Raw genomic sequence first — 25,670 nt, forward strand, 5'->3', positions numbered from 1 at the left:
TACTAAGAATTATTAACAACAAGGTTACAGAATAACAAATGCTGAGATAGGAAGCACATAGTTTACCCATGTAATGTGACTCCAGGAAAGTGAAGAACATTTTGGCCGATCCCAGCTGACATTGGGCGAAGGCAAGTGTTACGACCCAGAGGGTAACTCACTCAAGTATTCATGACGCAGGTCTCAAGTGTAATGAACAATTTCTGGTCTTTATTCAACAACCAACTAAACAATTCTGCACGCAGTTACCAACAAAGCACAGCTCTCGTCGTCAGGGCAAAACACACTCTGAGCTGCAACTCTCTTCTCAAACGCGTCGGTCCCTGTGTTCCTGTTGCTAGTCTGCTCCCCTTGGTACTGATGCTAAAAGCTACATTCTCCTCCCGGTAAACTCTCATGGCACTCATAGCGTGTGTTCAGCTTACTGTCGTCTTAAATTTGAAATGTTTGATAGGCGTCCACAAACGCTTCCGGGTGGTGAACTTGTTTCCTCCTGAAAGTATTGCACTTCATTATTTGCATCATTGACGGGAGATGCAGCAGGACTGCAACTGTTGCTACCGCCAATGTTGCTATGAAACAGTACCAAAGTCGTTGTAGGAGATGCACAGAGGGACATTCACCACTGCTGCTTTGCCTTTGGTTTAAACTAGTGTAATTTTAAATATACTTTGGCCTCACTTGATTTTTGTCTGCTTTACTTTATAGAAGCCTGAATTGTTGTTTTCTTGTTCTTCTTTTGGTTTTGTTTGTGGCTTTTAAGCACAAGGCATCAACCTGTATTTGCTCTGCCTACCTTAACAGGCCCAAGAAGTTTTGCAGCCACCCTGCAGGGCTGGTTCTAGGTCTTCACACTGCATGCTGTTGGTAACGTGTGTGTGTGTGTGTGACTAGGCAACTGATTCCAGTGCATGTGTGGTGTTGTGGATCTCCTCTCACCCAGGACAGCCTATATGTAGTAGAATGTGTGCAATAGAGTTTAAAATTAATAACTATTTTTTCTTCTCTTTGCATACTCGTGTTTTGACCTTGTTATAAATAAACTGTGGTGATGTAAAATTTGAGATACCACGTCTCTGTAATCCTTTACATCGACCTGTGTATGTGAGAGACCCCCTTGTCTCAGTTTAAGCTCAAGAGTTTAAAGTGGATATAGTTCCCGGGGGGAAAGTCCCAGTGTCGAGTTCCCCTTCAAGATCTGCACCAACCACACCATTCACTTGAATGCATTCTTAGGCTGAATATGACAGATACAGTATATGACAGATATAGATATATAGATACTGTCACGGCCGGCTCAAAAACCATGACAAATAATAGGAGAAGACGCAAGAAGTTAAAGCAAGGAAATTATAATTTATTGACACTAACTAAAAAAAAACAACATATCGTTGTCAAACAATAAAGAGCATGGAGAGTTGAGAGCAGGATTTCTCCCTTGTCCTCCCTCTCTCTCGCAGATCCTTGTGAGGTGTGATCTTATAGTACTGGGAACACCGGGCCCAGGTGTTCCCAGCAACTAACGACGCCCAAACCCCTCCTGCTGGGCATCTGCAAAGCAACAGCACAGCAAACAGTACCACAGCACCAGAGGCATGACCGTCACACCTCCATCCACTCAAATAAACCAAAGTATACAACCTGCATGCAGCACTCCCCATCAACCTCAGCACCAGGATCCTGTAAGTACACTGCATAAGGGAGGAGAGGTTACCACAACACAGGCTGTTTTACATCACAGGGGCACGTGACAGCGCGTCCGCCACCAGGTTATCCGACCCCTTAATATGGTGCATGTCCAAACAATACGACTGTAACATTAGAGATCACCTGATTAACCTCTGATTCGGACACTTCAGAGAATTAAAAAAAACCAATGGGTTATGGTCAGTAAAGACAACGACTGGCATTCCTGAGCCAACATACACTTCAAAGTGACTCAAGGCCCAGACTAAAGCCAGCGTTTCCTTTTCGATAACAGAGTAATTCAGCTGGTGCTTGTTAAATTTCTTAGAAAAGAAACTTACAGGCCTGTCGATACCCTGACCATCAGACTGCACCAGTACTGCACCTGCCCCGACGTGGCTGGCATCCACCTGCAGCTTGAATTTCTCGTCAACCCTGGGGGCGGCTAGCACCGGAGCACTACACAGCAGGGCCTTTATATTCTGGAAAGCCTGCTGACACATAGAAGACCACACATAATTGACACTGGTCTTTAACAAATCAGTGAGAGGGGCAACCACAGAAGAAAAGTTCTTACAGAACCTGCGGTAATACCCTACCATTCCTAAGAACCGCATTAGCTCCTTTTTTGTTGTCGGTGTGGGAAATTGCTCCACAGCCAACACCTTTGCCTGCACTGGTCTGACCTGGCCCTGTCCCACAACATGGCCGAGGTACATTACTCTTGCATGAGCAAATTCACATTTTGCAAGATTAACTGTCAGGCGGGCTGCAGCCAAACGTTCGAATAACTGTGCAATGTGCAGGACATGACTGTTCCAGCTGTCACTGTAAACAATCACATCGTCTAAATAGACTGCACAACTGTCCAAATCGCCAACCACCATGTTCATTAAGCGCTGGAATGTAGCTGGAGCATTCCGCAAGCCAAAAGGCATCACCTTATATGAATACAGGCCAGATGGAGTGACAAATGCAGAAATTTCCTGCGCTCTTTTAGACAATGGCACCTGCCAATAGCCTTTCAAAAGGTAGAATCTACTTACAAACTTCGCAGACCCAACCTCATCAATGCAGTCATCCATCCTTGGAAGTGGAAATGCGTCCGGCTTGGTGACACTGTTAACCTTCCGAAATCAGGATTTCTCCCTTGTCCTCCCTCTCTCTCGCAGATCCTTGTGAGGTGTGATCTTATAGTACTGGGAACACCGGGCCCAGGTGTTCCCAGCAACTAACGACGCCCAAACCCCTCCTGCTGGGCATCTGCAAAACAACAGCACAGCAAACGGTACCACAGCACCAGAGGCATGGCCGCCGCAATACACTAAATTGCCAAAAGTATTCGCTCACCTACCTTGACTCGCATATGAACTTAAGTGACATCCCATTCTTAATCCATAGGATTTAATATGATGTCCGTCCACCCTTTGCAGCTATAACAGCTTCAACTCTTCTTGGAGGCTTTCCAAAAAGTTAAGGAATGTGTTTATGGCAATTTTTGCCTGTACTTCCAGAAGCGTATTTCTGAGGTCACACACTGATGTTGGACGGGAAGGCCTGTCTCTCAGTCTCCACTCTAATTCATCCCAAAGGTGTTCTATCGGGTTGAAGTCAGGACTCTGTGCAGTCAAGTTCATCCACACCAAACTCTCTCATCCATGTCTTTATGGGCCTTGCTTTATTGGATATTGGAACCGGAAGGGGCCATCCCCAAACTTCCCACAAAGTTGGGAGCATGGAATTGTCCAACATCTCTTGCTGAAGCATTCAGAGTTCCTTTCACTGGAACTAAGGGGCCAAGCCCAGCTCCTGAAAAACAACCCCACACCATAATCCCCCTCCACCAAACTTTTCACGTGGCACATTGCAGTCAGAAAAGTACCGTTCTCCTGGCAACCGCCAAACCCAGACTTGTCCATCAGATTGCCAGGTGGAGAAGCATGATTTGTCTCCCCTGCTCTCGAGTCCAGTGGCGGCGTGCTTTACACCACTGCATCTAACGCTTTGCATTGCACTTGCTGATGTATGGCTTGGAAGCAGCTACTCGGCCATGGAAACCCATTCCATGAAGCTCTACACTGTTCTTGAGCTAATCTGAAGGCCACATGAAGTTTGGATGTCTGTAGCGATTGACTCAGCATCCGCTGACCTCGCTCCGTCATTTTACGTGGTCTACCACTTCTTGGCTGAGTTGCTGTCGTTCCCAATCGCTTCCACTTAGTTATAAACCCAATGACAGTTGACTGTGGAATATTTAGGAGTGAGGAAATTTCACGACTGGACTTGTTGAGGCATCCTATCACAGTACCACGCTGGAATTCACTGAGCTCCTGAGAGCAACCCATTCTTTCACAAATGTTTGGAAACAAAGTTTGGAAACAGGCTGCAGGCCTAGTTGCTTGCTTTTATACACCTTTGACCATGGAAGTGATTGGAACACCTAATTTAAATTATTTGGATGGGTCAGTGAATACTTTTGGCAATATAGTGTATATGCAATTACAATATACTGTAATTCTTATTGATTACTATTCATGCATGTCTCCTGGTGGAGCCGGATTATTTAAATGCTAAATGTCTGTTTGGGAACATAGTTGGCAAGGGATATATTTACACATCTGAGTGTGATGTCTGTGCTTGTGTACACAGTTTCAGAAACTCCTTGTGATTCAATCAATGTGTGTATTGGCCATGAGCCCTGTTGCCATTGGCTGGCCTGGTGGGGTTGGTGGGGTGGGGGTGGTTAGTGGCAAGATAAACGGAGCAAATGTCTCTTGTCCTGCTTACGCACACGAACACACTCACTCATGTGCCTGTCTGTCTGTCTGTCTGTCTTTCTGTTGAAGCTAACGAAAAGGAGATCCACCATCTGAATCTCTCACTAGAAAATGTGAGAGATTCAGATGGTGGATGCACACACGCGCACACACACACACACACACACACACACACTCACACACACAAGCACACACACATGCAAATATGTCTAATCCTATTTGAGATAAGGATAAGGATAAGGGCTCTGCTTTACAACAAGGGAAAGTGACATGCAGGTAAAACACTTGTTGAATGAATGACAAGGCGCTGGTGTAGAACAAGGAGCACTGCTCATTTGTTGTTACCACTTGGATAAGCGTGAGGTTCAGATATTTTACTGAGTCTTTCCCTTATTCGTTAAGTTGTATGTCGATGTGATCAAGGACGTCTTGATAAGACTTCTAATCACCTTTGTCACACTGTTTTATGAGAGAATGAGTTTGTAACAATGTATATAATTGGCTTGTTTAAGACATGGAAATGCTTCATGTCTGTCCATAAGAACAAAAGAGACTAAGCTATGATCAGACTGGCTTAATGTGTTGGTAAAAAGGTCAAGGGTGCATACATATACTGTATTTAAATTGATTCCAGTGCACGTGTGGTGTTGTGGATCTCCTCTCACCCAGGACAGCCTATATGTAGTCGAATGTTTGCAATAGAGCTTTAAAATAATAACTGTTTTTTCTTCTCTTTGCATACTCCTGTTTTGACCTTGTATTTATAAATTAACTGTGGTGATGTAAAATTTGAGATACCACATCTCTGTTATCCTTTACCTCGACTTGTGTATGTGAGAGACCCCCTTGTCTCAGTTTAAGCTCAAGAGTTTAAAGTGGATATAGTTCCTGGAGTGAAAGTCCCCAGGTAGTGTCGAGTTCCCCTTCAAGTTCTGCACCAACCACACCATTCACTTGGTCACATGGAAGTTAATTTATCAAGATCTGCTGTTACTGTGCTCATGACCAATGAAGGGAGTCAAACTGTACCAGCGTCTGCTTGATGCAACGCAAACTGGCACAACTGGGATTGCATCATGCCTTCTTGTAATTTTGTTATGCCGGACACAGGCAGGATGCAATCGCACTACTCAGGAAATGAAAACAGGTAAAGTAAAACGGTCTTCACTAGCAGATGTTCGGTACACAAGAGATCAGCCAGCGAGGCAAACAAGGGAGGTATGGTAGAGACAAAAATCATGGTCCAAGGATAAACCAGGAGCAAGGTTCAAAGCCACTGGCTAACTTCCAAAAGGCAGCATGCTGGACTGCTCTAAGTATTACTCAGGGATTCACATGCTAGTATAAAAAGTGGTGTGTTAACATGTTTTCCACTGTTGTTCCATGTGTCCAAATTAGCTTTGTAGAATTTATTTATTACATCAATTATATATTTAGAAGACCGATTTGCAAGTGCATTTGTGAATTTCAGTGTTCCTGACCATTTTTCTGCCATTTCACATCACCTTGTATTGCCTTGAACTCGTTTGTTACTGACTCAACCAACATAATTCCAGTTTACATAACTACTAAATAAATACTAAATAGTAAATATAACTAATGTGTCACACCCTCTCTCTCCTCCCAACCAGCTCTGTCTCTCACTATCGCTCGCTGTCATCTGGGTTTACAGATGTGGAATCAGATGTGCAGGAGTTGGGCGGCAGCTGCTTTCCACATATGTAAACAAATATGCTTTTAGAGAAAACCTTCACCTGCATTATGTATTTATGCGGTGATCTGTGTCCTGCTGAGGAACACAAGAAGCATTTTCCTGGATGCATTTGTATCATTTTGTTTCCATTCTTTCTGACCTGTATTTTTTGATATTCTGATTGTAAATTGAGTATGCTTATGGTGTCTTTTGAAAACCGGGAATTATTTATTGGGGATACATTTTTTGGAGAAAATTTAAATTACGTATAAAAGCTAATACAGAACCTGAAGCTCAGGAATGATCAGCCTCAGTGGACTGAATGGAAATTACAATAAATTATATAAAAATTGTCTCTTGCAAACAGACAAGTTCAATTAAAATGTCCCCCCTGAGGCCTTAAACCCTGAACCCTCAGGGACTTAACTGACGTCACCTAGTAAATGTTTGAGTGTGAGGCTGCCACTGCACTTGACATGTCACGTTACTTTGGTAACACAAAAACATGTTATCTAGAATTGTTGGGTTTTATTTTACATTTTTGAACTGCCTGCTCTCAATGTCTTTCATGCTCTTCCCTTACCAGAGGTGAGGTTATCGTCAAATAATTTATTTCGGTTAGCTTCAATATGAAACTTTTTTTTTTTTTTTTAAGTAGTTGATGAATGAACCGGGTGTGGAATATTCAGTGGTGGACAGTAACGGAGTAAATTTACTTAAGTACTGTACTTAAGTACATATCCAGAGGATTTGTACTTTACTTGAGTATTAGATTTCTTTGGTACTTATTACTCTTACATGAATACATTTCCAAGACAAATACTTTTACTTTTACTCAAGTTAATTTCTAGAAAGGCTGAAAAGTACTCGTTACTTTCAGGTCTGCTATTGCCGTGTTCATTTCTTATGTATATTAGAGGGTGTTTGTCACGTAATAATTACTTCCCGTGGTGCTATGTCTATGACTATAAATCAGCATGTACACTCATGACTCTTATCAAGCTTGGGTATGACTAAGTTCACTTGCAATTTATTTTCTAACGCAATCTGCACTACCAGCTTGAATGCATTAATAATGGCAGATCTTTGACCAGTTGGCAGCAGACATGAACAATAGGGGTGTGTCATATACCATACTGTACTACTGGGTTTTGTTAAGCATGAAGACCAACAAAGCAAGTCTCTACACACTTTTTTAATTTTTTTATACATATTGACTCTTTAAAGTGTAAATTCAGTTTCTATAGGGACTATAGGATAAATAAAAAAAGGCAACAAAACAGTTGAACCATCAGAAAACAATCTGCAAAAAGAAATACTGTTGCATTGCGTTCTAAGGGTGAATATGACTAGATATATGCAATTACAATATACTGTAATTCTTATTGATTACTATTCATGCATGTCTCCTGGTGGAGCCGGATTATTTAAATGCTAAATGTCTGTTTGGGAACATAGTTGGCAAGGGATATATTTACACATCTGAGTGTGATGTCTGTGCTGTGTACACAGTTTCACAAACTCCTTGTGATTCAATCAATATGTGTATTAGCCATGAGCCCTGTTCCCATTGGCTGGCCTGGTGGGGTTGGTGGGGTGGGGGTGGTTAGTGGCAAGATAAAAGGAGCAAATGTCTCTTGTCCTGCTTACGCACACGAACACACTCACTCATGTGCCTGTCTGTCTGTCTGTCTGTTTGTTGAAGCTAACGAAAAGGAGATCCACCATCTGAATCTCTCACTAGAAAATGTAAGTATGCACACACGCACACGAACACACACACACACACGCGCACACACACACACACACACACACACACACACACACACATGCAAATATGTCTAATCCTATTTGAGATAAGGATAAGGATAAGGGCTCTGCTTTACAACAAGGGAAAGACAAATGCAGGTAAAACACTTGTTGAATGAATGACAAGGCGCTGGTGTAGAACAAGGAGCACTGCTCATTTGTTGTTACCACTTGGATCAGCGTGAGGTTCAGACATTTTACTGAGTCTTTCCCTTATTCGTTAAGTTGTATGTCGATGTGATCAAGGACGTCTTGATAAGACTTCTAATCACCTTTGTCACACTGTTTGACGAGAGAATGAGTTTGTAACAATGTATATAATTGGCTTGTTTAAGATGTGGAAATGCTTTTTGCTGCCAAGCTTTTCTGTTCATGTCTGTCCATAAGAACAAAAGAGACTAAGCTATGATCAGACTGGCTTAATGTGTTGGTAAAAGGGTCAAGGGTGGATACATATATTTAAATTGTGAAGGCTTATACAAACTGTGTCAAGGAGCATGGCTTAGGCTGTGTGTGTGGCTGTGTGTGCTGCTGCTGCTGCTGTTTTGTAAATGAAAACAAGATATTACTCATGTTTACCCATTTATATTGATATTGAAATTGACTGCAACTTCAAAAAACAATATTTCTCTCACTAATTCTGTATACATCAGTAATAATCAGGATTGAAATTAACCCAATTGATTAATCTGCCCAACATCATTTGGCTCATATTATAGGGACAGTGCTATTTATCAATCTACAGTTTTGGTGTAAGTGGGAGCCGTAGTTCTACGAATCACTTGTTATGACGAAGTCTGCTTCCCATCAAATATCGTTTCCATCATGTTAAATTATGCAACACTTGTTGACTTAGAAACATCCTTTCGCCATAGAACAATATAAGAAATAAGCGTTTTTTATTTGATGTTCTGTTGAGGGGGTAGACCTAAAGGCTTAACATTGTTCTTCAAACAGAGTCTAATGTGAGCATGGAGATGAAAGGTACTGGATGTCCTGCAGCCTTTTTCTGTCCAGGAGGGCTACCTATCAAAATCTAATCATTCCTATGAATACATATGCATCTCAGCTGATAACCTGGTATCAGACCCTAAAGAGATTAGCAACATTTTAACATAATTTTACACGTTTGAAGCACCAGAAGAGAAAGTAGACGTAAAAAAAAAATCTAATCTATATTCCTCCTACATAACAAAGACAAGGACCCAACTAATTGTGGATCCTTTCATCCTCACTTGTTAATGTAAATGTCAAGATCATTGCAAAAGTGTTTTTTATCTTTTGTTGTAATTACACTCCGAAAACCATACAGTTGTCTTGCTTGTTAACTTAGAAATTCCACTGACTAAGTGGCTACGTGTCACTAAAGCATAGGCGGTAGGCTCCATGCAGATGAACAGCGCATGCTCTCTCTCCATACTGCAGCACCGGAGCTTCCCCAGCTCACTCACTAAGAACACACCGGCAAAGTCTGCAGACATTTGCCACATGCTTATATGGAGGCCAATACGCTGGGCGACCAAAGTCCAAGACTTTCTTCAGATGACTTACGCTGCCTTGTCGAAAATATACATAGCAAGTATAGATAGATGGATAGGAACTTTATTACCGGACTCAGGTCCATAACATAGGACAGGACAAGCACAATACAACAACAGCCTATATGCAATTGAGCCAGTGCATCCTCAGCCTGGAGACATACACACAATGATACCATTCCCGGATTCCTCCAGATGTTGCATACATTTAAACATTCGGTTTCTTAAAAGTGCTTTAAATGTTCTAACTCCTGCAGTGACAAACATCTTTCTGGCACTCCCCCCTCTGGACATTTTTAGGAGCATCATTGTACACAACCTGCCAGCTTCTGCATGCTAGATTTCTTGTAGCTTACCCATAAATGGGCTGTGTAAAGCGCTGTGCAATATGCTTTAAACAGAGCCACTTTCACTTGTGTGGAACAGAAGCTGTTTGCCTGAGCATATCATTTACAGCATTGTCTGTATATATCCTCATCATTATTCAGTTGGTCAGTTATAAAATGACCAAGGCATTTCATCTTTTTACAGACCTTAAGCCAGACAATTTATACTTATATTTTATAAGCTTCTCATGGAAGTAACCATAGTACAAGCTTCTCATGGAAGTAACCATTGTACAATTATTTACTTTGGATTCATCCCTGCCAATCAACAGGTAGTGGGAACATATCCTGCTGAATGGCTTTGTTTGAAGACGTCTCTTATAACTCTTATGAGCTTAGCTAAACAAATAATATATGCAAATAATACTAAGAATGTAATTTAATATTCTGCCCTCCTTAAATAATCAGTTTTGATACATATTTAATTTTAAAATATGCCTTATTCTATGAGTCAGTATAATCCGATTAATTCAAATGAATTTAATTTAATTTACACTAGAAAAAAGGGAATGATGAAAAAGAGTACCATGCCATTTCCCCCATGAAGAAAAAAAATCAGAAAATTGTGTACAACAATTAAGTACATGTAAGTAAAGTAAATGTCATAGATAGAATCAAGATTTGTATGCAAGACAACGTTTCAGTGTCCCATTTCGGTGTAAAAAAGTGTTTAGTGTTCAGTGTTTCATTCTGTTTGAATCCCAAAAAAATCAGCAAAAAGTCACATCCAACTCATTTAAATATCAGCAACTTGTGCTTCTGTGGGGTCTTCCAGTGGTACCATGGATGCAGCTGAGTTCCGGCGCAGAGGGAGGGAGATGGTTGACTACGTGGCCGACTACCTGGAGAACATCGAACAGCGACCAGTCTACCCAGATGTGGAACCGGGGTATCTCCGTTCCTTGATCCCCACTGAGGCCCCGTTGGAGCCCGAGAATTATGATGATATTATTAAAGATGTTGAGAGGGTCATAATGCCAGGGGTGAGTTTTTGCTTTTGTTGATTTGTTAATGCACACAATGGCATTGTAGGTGCACAGATTCTCTTGTGCTCTTCTGCAGGGTAACTCAGATTCGTCTTTCAGCTCATTTTAAAAGTTATGCTGGTGTAGAGAAGACAACTTCACTTTTGTAGAATCATAGCAATCATTTCAATAATTGATCAAGTAATGATTACAAAGTTGCTTCAGCATCTTCCCTTACCAAAGAAATGACATCAGTGTTAGGGCGTTCATTCATCTCAGTTTAGTCATTTTGCCACACTATAATGCATTTGTCACTTTCCGACTCCATCAATGAAAATATAGGCTAATTATTTTTCCTGAATATTAATTTTGTTCTGTGCTATATTATGATCACATCCAGCTCTGTTGGCATGTTCTACCGAGCTTTCAGTTGGTTTCCTCCCACAGTTCAGATAAAATGAACTCTGTACATGCAAGCTGCTCAATTATCAAAGGAGATGCTTTAAAACTCAGTAACAGCAGCCGCCAGGTTTACATCCAGCAATAATTCTGGCCTTTACGTGTTTCCAGTGATTAACTAAGGTTGCTGTTGTTAACTATTTGCATGACTGATCTTATTCCAGGTAACCCACTGGCACAGCCCATACTTCTTTGCCTACTTCCCAGCTGCTTCCTCTTACCCTGCCTTATTGGCCGACATGCTGTGTGGAGCCATTGGCTGCATTGGATTCTCCTGGGTAACTAACACTTTGTTCAGTCTCCATATCTATTGTAATGTATATTCATATTTAATATCAAAAACACAGAACATTTGAGATTTTTGTTTGTATTTTGGATGTTTGCTTTCAGGCTTCTAGCCCAGCCTGTACAGAACTGGAGACAGTGATGCTAGATTGGCTGGGGAAAATGCTGAAGCTGCCTGAGCAATTTATAGCTGGGACTAAGGGCAAAGGAGGAGGTGTCATCCAGGTAATTGTCTTTTGTGTGTTTTTATACCACTCTGCACAGAAGTCAAACCAACTTCTGAACACATTCACACTCTACCGTGGTTCGAAACGAGCTTAAAGCCAATTCAAAGGCTCAAAATTTATAGGCTTACAGGAACAATGACTCACAATTGATTGTCCCTGACATATTCATCAGCAATTTGTGTGCTATAGATTTGTCGGCTTTTTCTCTTCCTGGTTCACACCAGCTGAAAATTGGCAGGAAATTGCCTTTTAATGTGTCATCCACAGGCAGACAGAGATGACGTGCTGGGATTGCTTCGTGGGGCAAAAGGCTAAGCATTAGTTTAGTGTTCCATTGACAGAAATGCAGTAACAGCTGGAGAGGATGCTATGTGTGTGTGTGTGTGTGTGTGTGTGTGTGTGTGTGTGTGTGTGTGTGTGTGTGTGTGTGTGTGTGTGTGTGTGTGTGTGTGTGTGTGTGTGTGTGTTTTCATGGGACGGCGGAGCATGAGAGTGCACTCTGATGACAGATCATTTCATGCCTCTTCTATTGTGACCACCTGAGTGTTTATGTGTGTATGTGTGCTCCTCGTCTTTTTGTTTCGTCTTGCCTCTCTCCTTTTTAAGTGCAGCTTACCAGCTCACTATGGCAACGAATGAGGCTCTTCTCGCTGGAGCAGGGCTAATGAGTGTTGTGACAGCATATTGCCAGCCTAAAGCAGCACAAAAGGGAAAAGCGTGTGTCATATGGAGACTTAGGTGGCAGAAAAAGACATCGTGCCCATGATTAAAATAAATTAGAAAACAAAATCTGAAAACAAAATAATATTGTGTCTTGCATTTTTTAATGAATGCTTCTTCTTTAGCATTGGATCATCAATTGTTATCGTTAAGAGCATTTGTGCCATATTTCTTTTCGGCTGGTAAATGGACAAGAACCAGCTTTCAAGTCTTATTGTGGTACAAAAGCCTGCTCAGTTAAAGCAGGCTATGCTTCACTATTACTGGTGGTTAGGAGGATGGATGAGAGCTGGTAGACGCATATAAAGGCTGCCAGGTCCGGAGGCTATGTGGGCTCATGATTACATCTCCGGGTTACTGGTCTGTGTGCTTTGTACGGTGAGCAGGGAAAGGAGAGGAAGTACACCTGGCTAATTTGGAAGCCTGAGTGTTTGCATGTTTTGGCAATTTCATAATGTTATTTTATTTGGTTCAGTTCCACTGAGCTGGTCGTACCAGTCAGTGATTAATTGGACACATTGATGTATCTATTCTGTGGGTTTGTAACCTTAAAAATCAGCTTAATGTTACTGCACCTCTGCATTCGTTCTTCAACAAAAATTACATTTGTGTTTGTCTGAGTGATTTGTGCTTATTGATTTTACATTTTCTTGATTTTCTTGTGGTAATGCCCCCTGATATCTCGGAAGTCACGCTTCACTTCATAGTTGCCTCATAATCTCACTGACTGGCTGGGTGACTCACCAGTTTCTAAACACAGTGATTTTCTTCCCTAATGAGGATGTGGAGGTGTCACAGATCAAAGGGAATTTCCAAAAGCTTTGTGTGCATGTTTGCAAAAGATTTGTGTGTAATTCTATGCATCAATAGGAATAGGATTTGAAGCATATCACATTGGTGTAAGGCTATCAGGTGAGCCTGCATACCTGGTCAACCTGGTCTTTAAGGGGCTCCATACAATGAACACATGATGATATATAAACATTTTGTATCTGTTTTTACGTACGTAAGTCTCATTCTTCGAGTAACCTTGCCATAGTGAACACACTGTGGCTGGATACTGGCAATACCTTTTTTATTATTGATGCATCAACACAGGCTTGCAACAAATGTCATAACCAAAATAGAAAAGTAAATAGATTATTGTCCAATCATGTTCAAGCTCACACAGTATGAGTCAACATTGGGCAAGGAAATACTTCATGTTTTTGATTTTTGCTTTTGTAAATACAGGTTTGGTTATAAATCCAAAATAGTGGATATGGATTGCTTTACAAGTTGCCTCTAATTCTCCATCAGAGCACAGCCAGTGAGGCAACTCTGATGTCCGTGCTTGCTGCACGTTGTAAAGCAGCCAGACGGTTTCAGGCTTCCAATCCCAAAATACCAGAGGCTGAACTCTACTCCAAACTGGTGGCGTACTCCTCTGACCAAGTAAGTGGAAACTTTTTTATTTTATTTCTTACATCATTTTCATTCATTCTCATCTGGTTTAATGCAAAGACAAAGCTAACCTTCATTCTGCACACACACGTATATACAGTATATATATATTACTATTTTCAGATATTAGTTTAGTAGTAATTTATTTTGTTAAAAAATGCTTTTATCAATGTTTTCCATGGAACCTTATTGTTTGCAAAGGTACCTAGGCAAGGTTGATTTAAAGTTCACTTTAACCCTAGAACACTAACGCTCAAATTCAAAACACCATCACTAACGCGGGGTGATTTTTACCCGAGATAATACACCCAATAAAAAGTACTTGTCATCAAAATATATCAAAATATGACAATACATGACAAATTTGAGTAGTGTTCTTTTATTTTAAACTGTGTCATGTTTAACAAAATGAAAGAAAAGCATCATGAGGGGACCATATAAAAATGCTCCAAAATTACTGGAAAATTAGGAATTTGGGAACAAAAAATAAAAAAATAAAAACAATAATGAAGATGGAAACTTGGTTTTTGGTCCACCCATTCCTGGGATATTTGAGACTTCCCCGGTGAAGGCTCAGTGTCCTTGGCACACAAATAGTTGCAGGAGAGAGAAACAAAATATGTCATATTTTGAATGGGTAAAAAAGGTCAGCTGACTAAAATAACCTTATCATAATATGAATGCTCTTGGAGATCACCACTTTGTGATAGTTATTCATAACCATTGCACTTAATAAAGACAACATGCAATTCCAGAACCACTCTTACTTACCTTATTCCTTAGATGCAATTGGTACACGCAGATAGTAAACTACTTTACCTTCTATCACTATTGCTGGGTGAAAATCACCCAAACATGTGCCTTTAGGAAAAAGTGTGTTTTGGATTAGGAAAACACCCATGACATCAAAGATGTCAAAGAGAATGCTGAAGCTAACCAGAGATCCATGACACTCAGATAAACGCAGCATAATGAAAATCACATAAATGTATTTGCTTGTGTGAAAACCACCCGGCAATAGTGTTCTAGGGTTAAAGTGTCTCCAAAGTGCTTTACGGGACAATAAACAATGGGTAGTAAAAACAGAATACGTAATACAATACGATAAGAAAAAGTACTCATAAAAAAATACTATCAAAGTGTATGAGGTGCCTGCCCATTCAAAACTTTAAAAACAAACAACAAAAGTTAAATATCAATCCTGAAGTGGACAGGGAGACAGTGGAATGAAAGCATGAATTACCCTCTCCAGGTCTTTGGGAGAAAGATATGCCTTTATCTTAGCTAGGCATCGTAAACGGTATAGGCACTATCAAAAATGAGTCCAAGGTTCTTGACAGAACAGCGGATATTAGAAGTTAGTGGGCCCAGAATACCGGCAGGATAATCTGTAAAAAATAATGCCCAAACATAATGATGTCAGTTTTATTTTAATTTAAAATGAGAAAATTGATGTCCATCCAGGTTTTGTCATCTTTGAAGCAATCCAGTAATGGCTGCATTGTATCATTACCCTTGACTTTAGAGGGAGATATATCTGTACATCATCTGCAAAACAGCAGAAAGAAATATTTGGTTTTGCTATGATTTATAACAGTGAAATAGTTTCCCAGTGAGACAGAGGCTCAGTCAGGCAGTAACTAGCTCTGGTCAGGTTTAATACCAGGCTGACTCTGTGATTGGGTTAGCAAGTCGCCTGAGGGCCAAACAGACCTTTACAGAGAGCAGGTGGTTGTGATTCCACTGAAAAACACCATTCTAATCTGTTATCCGGGGTTACATGCTATCTAAAGAATATATGTTTTTCTTTTTGCATCATAGATGTTCAGGGACATATCACTGAATAACTGACAATAGTGCAGGCTAATCTCAAAATGCCACAACCACAACTAGGAGGAATATTTATTATGAATATATAATTTGTACTCTTTTCTTTCTTTTTTTCCCTTATTCTCATCGAAGAGTGACTTTGTTTGTTTGGCATGAACACTGTCCCATCCTAACTAACTAATTGTAACAAAAAAATGTCAAAATCCTACATTTTCCATGAACATGAAATTAGCTTGAAAGGTTTCTCTTCCTACCAAAAGCAAGTGGAGATTCTACCATGTGATCTAAAAACCCAATTGTTGCACATCTTTCCTGCCAAGGCTCATTCCTCTGTGGAGCGTGCTTGTCTGATTGGAAACGTGATGATGAGGAAGGTTCCCACAGACAACACCTATGCTGTTGGAGGGAGCGCGCTGAAGAAGATGCTGGAGGAGGACAAAGCAGCTGGACTCATTCCTTTCTATGTAAGACAACAGACCAATGCATCAACTCCATGTGTAACATTCAATGTGACTGATTTGTCCATTGAGTTACAGTCATCTGTCATTGGATTGCCGTAGCTACACATGTACATCTTATACCACAAGTGACATAGCGTGTGTGATGCTGCTCTGAACACCCCGAGGCTTGCTGAGTGATAAAATGGTTTGTTTTGAACCCTAATGTCCGTCTGTCTGGTTAAGGACAATAATTCAAGTCTCTGTGGGTCCCATAGATCACAATCAGTGAATATTCAGCAGGCTGCAATGTTCCAGCAGCTCTGAATCATCTGGGCGTATCCAAAGCGATATCATATATATATATATATATATATATATATATATATATATATATATATATTAGATCTATGTTTGAATAAAACAAACTTGTATCCATTCTTGTATGAAAGCAATATGTCACAGTAGCTATTCAAACTTATTAGTATCTGATTTTTCATGTTAGTGACAGTGAAAATAGAAATTGGTATGGATCACAAAGCATTTGAAGATATGATTTGTATGTTTGTGTCTTTCAGTTCTGTGCGACCCTTGGCACAACACCATCATGTGCTTTTGATCACATCACTGAGCTGGGGCCTTTATGTGAGTCAACCATTGCATCAGCACACAACAGGAAAACCAATCGTAAAGCCCTATTGGCTTACAAACTTTGATTTAACCCTCCTGTTATCCTTAGGGTCAAATTGACCCTCAATAATTCCCAGTTAAAAATAGATAACTTTAGTTAATAGATTTATATGTTATGAATCAATGTGTGTGTAGAAATGCATAGCTCATAGCTTGACTGACAGAAGTAATTATTTAACAGATGTTAATACACTTCTGTTTTGTGTCTGTTTAGGTAATGAGGAAAATGTGTGGATGCACATTGATGCAGCATATGCAGGGAGTGCATTCATCTGTCCTGAATTTAGGCCTTTGTTGAATGGCGTTGAGGTGAGTAAAAGCATGCAAGCTTTCAATGTCATGCAATGCATGAACACAACAAAAACCTGTTTGGTGTTTATGACAGATTTAATGTGGTTTAAGTGTAGCCAAAGACTTGAAGTGTGCATCCACCTGCAGAGATACATGCTGCCGCTGAATGACAAGGCAACCTATTTCTGTTCAATTGGCTGTGAAATATCTGTCATAGCATCTTTAAAAGGAAACACTAACTGAATACTGATTATACGCAGCTGCTTTATTCCTGTTTGAAAATGGCATAACGTTAATGTCAAGGAGGAAGCATGCAAGAGCGAGTAGGCCAAACAATCGACATTAGCGCGGGAGCATCAATCTGCCTTTTGAGGCTGCCGAGGCAGCTGTTGCTCCCCGAGCTGTGCAGGGACGCAGAGATAAGGACAGAGTAATTTCCTGAGGCAGCGTTAGACCTTTATATATCACTGTTCATTAGACACACGAGTTCAAACAATGTTTGGTGGGGAGACAGAGGAAAGAGACTTGACTGTAAATGGACCAACTATTGTTTCATCTAAAATAAGGTTTTCGGATATATACATTTTTCCTCTTGCAGTTTTTAATTTTCTATTTTTTTAATACACTAGGAATTTGATAAACAGGATCATTCTTGAAGGAAGTGGAGAGAGGATTTCTAAATCCACAAACTTGACCAAACCACATGCAGTTATATTTAGGAGAATCCATATATGGTAATTATAGGATATAACTTTAAAGCGTTAGAAGGTCAAAAAATATCGGACAAAAGATGGATGAAGGAACCCAGTCTTTTAGGATGAGAGTGCAGCCCTGCTGGAGGGTTGGTTGCTAGGATATGAGTGACGGGTGAGCAGGCAACCACCCCCCTTTGAATCAGTCAGCATGGCAACTGTCAGCTAGGAGTCTGTCTCACATTGTCTGTCTACGGTGTGTTATTGCATTTGTGGAGGTAGAAAAAAAGGATATTACAAAAGATAACCAACAAGCAGATGAGAACAGATTAGGGAAGGTTTGTTTCCCTTTGAATAAACCCTGCCAGGAAAGGGTTATTTTCCTAGCGCTCTGAAAGCTGTTGACTGGATTTTCCTCTTTTGCATTTCAAATAAGTGTGCCTGCTTTAGTCCAGATAATGCTAATGTAGAAACGGTTGCCTCTGTCTCAGTAATTGTAAATAAAAATCTACTATAATGTGTTTTGGCCAACATACATGAAACATTTATTATTACATTTAATTTACAGATTTGTTATTTCATTCATTTTATTCTAGAGACATCACACAATGCAGCTTCATCACTGTTTTTTCTTGTTGTTTTTTAAGTTTGCAGACTCTTTCAACTTCAACCCACACAAATGGCTTTTAATCAACTTTGACTGCTCTACAATGTGGTAAGTTCTGGATGTTAATATGCTGTGTGACACGGTTGTGGTCCTATAAGTTTTAGTGCCCTATAACTCTCTGTCAAGCTAAAAATCACATGTGATGTCTATTGATTTGGAATGAAATATCTAAAAATCAGGTCACTTTCCCATATATTTCTTCTGTCTGTAGTTTCTCAGTTGAGAAATTCATCCTATTTGGGTTTTGTAAGGTGGGGATGAATGGAATTTAGAAGCTCACACAGTTTAAAAATGCCATTTAATTTGCAAATATCTTGTCTTTTTATAGTGCCAAACAAATGTTATGCATCAATTAATTTCACCTGGGTAATTGGGACACATAATGTAATCATTGCACCTGGTCAAAAGTGATTAGTGATGCATTTAAATACGAATAAGCAGAGCATTGTGTCTGAAAACAATGGGCAACAGTATACTTGAGAGATAGTCCGGGAGGGAGTTGTATTTGGGTGTACAGACATCATAAATAGTCAGAGTGAGTTGTGGTCCCATGAAGTAACAATGAATTATCTATTTAAAACTGATATCCATCTACACCTCAGTCATTTGAACAGTAAAAATAGAACTACGCCTACCATCTGCCCCTCTTGTCAGCACCAAACAAAACAAGATGGAAACAGAGGTGTTTCCCGTGTGGTGAAGGGAAGACCCTTTTTCCTTTTATCACCTCTGGCTTAATACATCACTGCTGACATGATACCTGTTGCCATTGAGATCTTTCTGCTTTAGTTGTCTGGCACATGCATAACTATTACTGTGAGTTATTTGATCCAAACATACATTTTGATATCACTATTTGTGGTTACAATTTATCAACAGTACGACACCATTTGATTGAGATTTTGAGATAAACGACAGAATTATTACATTATACTAACAATATGGTACAGTATATCAAATGTAAAACATTTGGGGCACTATAGCAACTTTAACATAGTATAATATTGTGTAAAATCATAATTATGTGCAGAAATATGAGTCACTGGTGTGCAGGTGGCGGAGTGGTTAGAGCGCATGCCACGTATGCACGTACACATATGCAGCCGACCCCGGTTCGAATCCCGACCAGAGGTCTTTTTGCTGCATGTCACACCCCCTCTCTCTCCTGTCTTTCCTATCTATCCACTGCTAATAAAAGGCATCTGTGCCTGAAAAAACCTTAAAAAAGAAAGAAATATGAGTCACTAGAAATTATATTTGAATCCTTTATATTTTAACTTGAAGAATTACATTAAAATTAAAATGTTTCGTTAATTGTTGTAGTAGTACAAGTAAAATGACTTAGTTTACCATAGCCCACTTCATTTTTGGAACATGGTAACACAGCTGGCTTCATTGCTGAACCTGCAGCCAACGTCACAGTGCAGGACAACCATAGACGGTATGTCGAAAACAGCCTTAGCCTACTTTTATTTTGGACGATGTGTTTGGCTAACAACCAACAGAACTACACACAGTGGTTGAGCGATCTGCTGTGTGTAAGTTTAGCTTGATAGTGCACAACAAATCTCAGGGACTGCAGATGGAACACCTGCTGCCCTCAGATGATAGATAGATCATCACTTTACAGCTGTCTGTTGGCTTAACTGCAGACAATGTGATATATATATACAGTATATATATATATATATATATATATATATATATATATATGTGTGTGCGTGTGTGTGTGTGTGTGTGTGTGTGTGTGTGTGTGTGTTTGTGTGTGAATTGTGAGAACTGAATGTAGAATTATCAGTTGATTTTTCAGTGAGGATCAAATACAGTTCCAGAGCAACTGAATTCAGATTCAACTTCAATTTCCATTCAGTTTATTGGAAGTCTATGTTCTACTGACAAACACTTCTGTCCATGCATAATCAGCTTTTCAGCATTTTAACTGATCAATTAATAGTTTGTGTGTTTCGATTTATCAACAATTAATCTTTCAATTATCACCACATTTGTATCTCTCTATTTGTGTATTGACAATAAATCTAATGCATACAATAAAGTTGAATCTAATCTAATCAACAGGGTCAAGAATAGAGAGGACATCATTGGAGCCTTCAAGATGGAACCACTCTACCTGAAACACGAAAACCAGGAGTCAGGTAGAGTCATTTCACTTAAAGTGTTGGCAATGATCGCAATGTCAAAAATGAAGAGTTGTGACCTTGTTTACTGTTCACATTGTGAGGAATGTGGTTAGTGTGCCCAATTGAGCCAAAATCCACACATTTCTGATTCAACAATAATTGCTGAAGCATGGCAACAACCTTTTAAAATGCAGTCTAGTGTGGTCTAAATCAGAAAAACACAGGCATGAAGACTAAAGTGTGACAACCAGACAGGTGTGTGTGTGTGAGTGTTCTTGTCCATTACTGTTTGTGGGGACCTATGACTTTTAGATCTTGAGAGGGAGGACAGTTGTATCTATTGTGAAGACTTGGTTTTAGGGAAAGTATTCGGTCAACAAGGGTTGTATTATCATTAAAATCATCATCCAAATGAAAATGAATCAGACTTGATTTAAATATCCCTTCATATCATCCAGAATCTGTGCATATGTATCTGCTACTGTGTGCTGGTGACCAGGCTCCGAGCCTGCAGATGGGCTCAGAACTGCACTATAATTTGTCTGACAGATAAGCAGACAGAGACAAAGGCAAACAGCTTCCTCCCACCACACTGAGGCACCTTACAAAAGCCTTTCGCTCGCACAATCTGGACTCTTCAATCTAATTAGTGGTTATTAGCACCAGCTAACACGAGCCCCATTCTGTAGAGATGAGATATCTGTAGCCAGTGATCTGTGTGGACTGACAGTGGTGTGATCAGTGAGATAGCCGTATAGGAGGTGGGTGTAATGACAGTAACACCTGGACACTGGAAGGCAATCCCAAATACAACAGCATTACAATAGAGCATTTTCTGAAGGTAATAATGTTCAATGTCAGAGATTTGTTGATTGAGCTTTATTGTTGTAAATTGTTGTTTGTTGTTTTGCAATCAACGGAATTTGCTCTTGTATTATATTTGATGAGAAATTAGGAGAATGTACACCGACCCTAAGATAGCCTGACAAAGCTACATTAACAATATGCACTTTGTGTGTGATGTTCCATCTTTTTTTATTCATGAATGTTTTCTTCGCTTTGCAGGACTGGTCACGGATTATAGGGTAAATTAAGCATTATTAATTGCAAGTAAAGAGATAATCCAGGTGAGCATCAATCTTGCAGAGGTTAAAACTATAACCGCTCTCCCTCTCTTTGCATCGTCTATCCTGCAGCATTGGCAGATTCCACTCGGAAGAAGATTTCGTTCACTGAAAATGTGGTTTGTCTTTCGTGCATTTGGGCTCCAAGGATTGCAGGCTCATATACGCAAGGTAGGACACCAACTGAATGATCCACCATGTGCCTTTGCCTTTAAAGGGACAGTGTGCAGGATTTAATGGCATTTAGTAGAGTGGTCACCTCTACCTTCCCAAGACTGGGAGCATGATCTGCCCAGTGCAACACTGTGGTAAAGCCATTCCACATGCTGAGAGGCCTTCCTTAATAGAAATGCAATACTGATATTGGACTGGTATTGACTGAAATCGCTAGATCAAGTATCGGTGACAAATGGCCCATGATTTGGCCCATACATTTTGTTTTACAAAGTAAGTAAACACTGGTATAGGATTGGTACCGATACCACGGTTTTCGGGTAATGGAAAAATGTGTAAGGATCTCACTAGAGCCAATGTTTGGTTTGTCCATTCTGGGCTACTGTAGAAACATGGCAGTGCAACGCAATGGACTCCGTGAAGAGACCCACTGCTTATAAGCTCTTGAAAAACAGAGATGCTTAGCTTCCGGTAATTGTACACTTATAAAAAAAAAATGTCTGTACTCTGTAAATGATATTCCATTTACATTAATAGATCCCCCCAATGCAAAACACTGGCACACTGGCCCTTTAAATTCCTGGCTAGATTTCTAGTAATTTCCCAGTAAATTCAGTTCATAGGTAGTGTTGGTACATGACATTTATGAGTGGGTTTATTTGTCTTACCAGTACTTAATGGTATTGAATGGTGTTTCTATTAATTTAATGGTTTTAATGATGCATTAATAAAGTTACATTATATAGCAGTATAATGTTTCATTTTGTGCTAAAAATCCTGTAGTATTAACTTAATCCAAATCCTGATTTTGTTATAAGTGACTAAAAGATTAGTGCAATGCTGCCCATGGTGAGCAGTCTGACTTCCCCTTTCTTCCTCACACTCTCATTCCTTCTCAATCACTACTGGAAAAAACACTTATGACTATCACATATGCCTGGTCTTTATGGTAAATGCCATCTCCTCCCTCCCTCCCTCCCTCCCTCCCACCCACGCCTCACCCCACTTAATCCTGCTTACCACTAAAGTCCCCCCACTGCCCTCATCTCCAGCATATCCTGTCAGTCATATATGTCTGGTCTGCATCTTCTTTTTATAGCAACATTTTCCTACATTTCTCCTCCAGTGCCCATGCTTTACCCATGCCCCCCCCCCCCCCCCCCCCCCATATCCCTCTTCCTCCCTCCAATCTCCTCTGTCAATCAAATAAGCCTGTTTTGTGTTTACTCTCCATTTTAAATGAAGCGGCAGAAGCAGCAGTGATCCCTGCAGCCATAACCCATGACACACTACTATACTGTACATCCGTTCTCTAGATTATACATTATAGTTGACTCTTGTGGACAAAATGTTCAAATGGAAAATCAGCATCTGTGGTCTTCTTTTACCAGGATTTTTTTTAAATTCTACTTGTTTTTTTGTTCTCCCACAAGGAGACGTTGTAAAATGAAGCATTTTAATTACAAATGCATGTAGAATACCTAATATACAGTAATTATCCAAACAGACAATGATGTCATGATAGTATATTGGCTTATAAACACCACTGAGTGATGGTGAATTACTGGCTGGGAATGAGGAAACAAGGTGGTGGTTGACCAGCTGTTCAATTAGGCGATTGTCGGCATTGTTAGAAAGGCAGGAAAAGTGGAGTTGAAGTTGGTCCATATAATTGTGATCAGATGAAGTGATGCAGGTTTAGAGTATCACTATGCATACAATGTCTCAGTGGGCATACATTAAGTTGAGCCTATAGGCAATGCTATACCAAGCTCTCACTTAATGTGCTCTTTTATTCAAATGAGTTTGGTAATCCATAGTTACAGATGGTTACATTTAGCACATAGTAAGGATACACTCTCGAGGGATACAGACTGAATCAGTGGGCAAAATCCTCTGATCTCTATGGCTCAAAATCCTGTGCCATGTAATGATACAGCATTGCCATCTAGTGACAAGGCTGTGAAATTACAGCCTTATGTAGAGTTAATTGTTTTCTTCCAGAGGTCATGTATTAAGGCCATGTTTTTTCTTCTTCTAACAAATGCTCTGTTACACTGTATGCAAACTACTATTAATGACTACCTATTCATAATATTATCAACCTCACCCGTTCACTTGCTTGTTTCTTTAACCTGAGTGAATAGTAGACATTCTCCAATCTGATTACCAGTTAAAACATGAGGACATTAAGAGCACTGCAAACGTACTTTCATCGACATGCACAGAATACAGTACATTTTACAAATAGTGCATGAGTCATAGCACATTATATGTCTTATTTGCAGCAAGTGGATCTGGCCAAAGAGTTTGAGAGTCTGGTACGTGCAGACAAGAGGTTCGAGGTCTGTGCCGAAGTCGTCATGGGACTGGTCTGCTTCAGGCTCAAGGTAACTACAGCCAACATTAAATAACTATAAGAGCTTGAGACATACAAATAATGTATCTATTTTACTGACCATGTCTTTCTTACACACACTACCTACCCTTCAAACGGCTAAACAGTCATGTTTCCTCCTCCACTCAGGGCTCCAATGGGTTAAACCAGATCTTGCTGAATAGGATCACCAAGTGCAGAGAGATCCACCTGGTGCCTTGCCAGCTCTCCGGCCGCCTTGTCCTGCGCTTTGCAATCTGTGCAGCGAGGACTGACTCACGTCACGTCCAACAGGCGTGGCGTCACATCACCCAGCTGTCCTGTGAGATTTTGCTGGGGAATCATTGACCAAAAGTCTGGAAAAGGGATGTCGTTCCTGATGCTGAATAGATGACCAAAGTTAGGACAAACATTCTGAGTTTCAAGTTGCAAATGTAAAATGTTATAAAGGGAATGAAGAGTGAATTCACAGCTCACTTGGCAGTCAGATACGTCTGCTGCCCTGTTATCCAGTATCTGTTATCTAGTAAGTAGTGGTCATTATTTTTTGCTGATTCCACAAATTAATGCTTGTGAAAATAATTCAACTTATCTACAAAAATCAAATTTGTGCAAAAGGAATTATTACATGTTCTATCTGCAACTACTCCCTCCATTCACTTTAGTGTCATTATTATGCTAATTGTCCTCATAATAATGCAATCATGCCGCCGCTGACTTGTCTTTACTGTCTATGCCGCTTCTGTGTCTTCTATGTAAAAATGTGGTTGGATTGGGGTGAATTTGTCTGTGTTCTGCAATGAATGTATTGCACATTGTATGCATGAAAGAATTTTTGTCTTCTATTTTCTGTGGGTGGGTGCTCATGCAGAAACTGCTTTTTTGTGTATATGCTTTGTGATATGCTTTAAGCTCAGGTTGTGTGTATATATGGATTCATAGACCCAGGGAAGTTAAATAATTGTTCAATTGTTCCTACTAATCAGGTAAAGCCTTTTTTTAAGTGCATTAATTTATTAATGACCACATTAGCAAAATTACTTGCGTTTGATATATAATGTCAGGCAAAGGCCAATCATTTTTTCCTACAGTGTCTTATATGCAGAAGGCCAAGATCTCTCAAAACTGTCAGTTCAATGAGAATTCAATTCTGCTACCTTTGGGGTACACGAGGGGATCACTATTAGTGTCTGAACTTCAGCGTATTCACAAGTTATATAGTTGTACAGGGAATATATATATATATATATATATATATATAT

At 40.0% G+C, this 25,670-nt stretch overlaps 1 protein-coding gene across 1 annotated transcript; it reads left to right on the forward strand.

Annotated features, from left to right (window-relative positions):
- The first annotated feature begins 7,790 nt into the window (after positions 1-7,790).
- ddc (dopa decarboxylase) lies at positions 7,791-25,670 on the forward strand. The gene is made up of 14 exons (XM_084027884.1): positions 7,791-7,905; positions 10,665-10,872; positions 11,478-11,591; positions 11,704-11,823; positions 13,845-13,979; positions 16,139-16,282; positions 16,834-16,900; positions 17,160-17,254; positions 18,576-18,643; positions 20,672-20,748; positions 21,799-21,818; positions 21,930-22,028; positions 24,320-24,421; positions 24,559-25,670. Exons 2-14 carry the CDS (start codon positions 10,672-10,674, stop codon positions 24,754-24,756), a joined length of 1,440 nt encoding a protein of 479 aa, XP_083884010.1. The 5' UTR covers positions 7,791-7,905; positions 10,665-10,671; the 3' UTR covers positions 24,757-25,670.

The sequence above is a fragment of the Eutrigla gurnardus genome, assembly GCF_963514095.1.
Source record: "Eutrigla gurnardus genome assembly, chromosome: 14".
In the NCBI taxonomy this organism is placed as follows: Eukaryota; Metazoa; Chordata; class Actinopteri; order Perciformes; family Triglidae; genus Eutrigla; species Eutrigla gurnardus.

Coding starts and splice junctions, on each gene's coding strand:
- ddc (XM_084027884.1), top strand. CDS start 10,672: ATGGATGCAGCTGAGTTCCGGCGCAGAGGGAGGGAGATGGTTGACTAC. Junction 10,873..11,477: donor AGAGGGTCATAATGCCAGGG/GTGAGTTTTTGC, acceptor ATCTTATTCCAG/GTAACCCACTGGCACAGCCC. Junction 20,749..21,798: donor ACACGAAAACCAGGAGTCAG/GTAGAGTCATTT, acceptor TTCGCTTTGCAG/GACTGGTCACGGATTATAGG.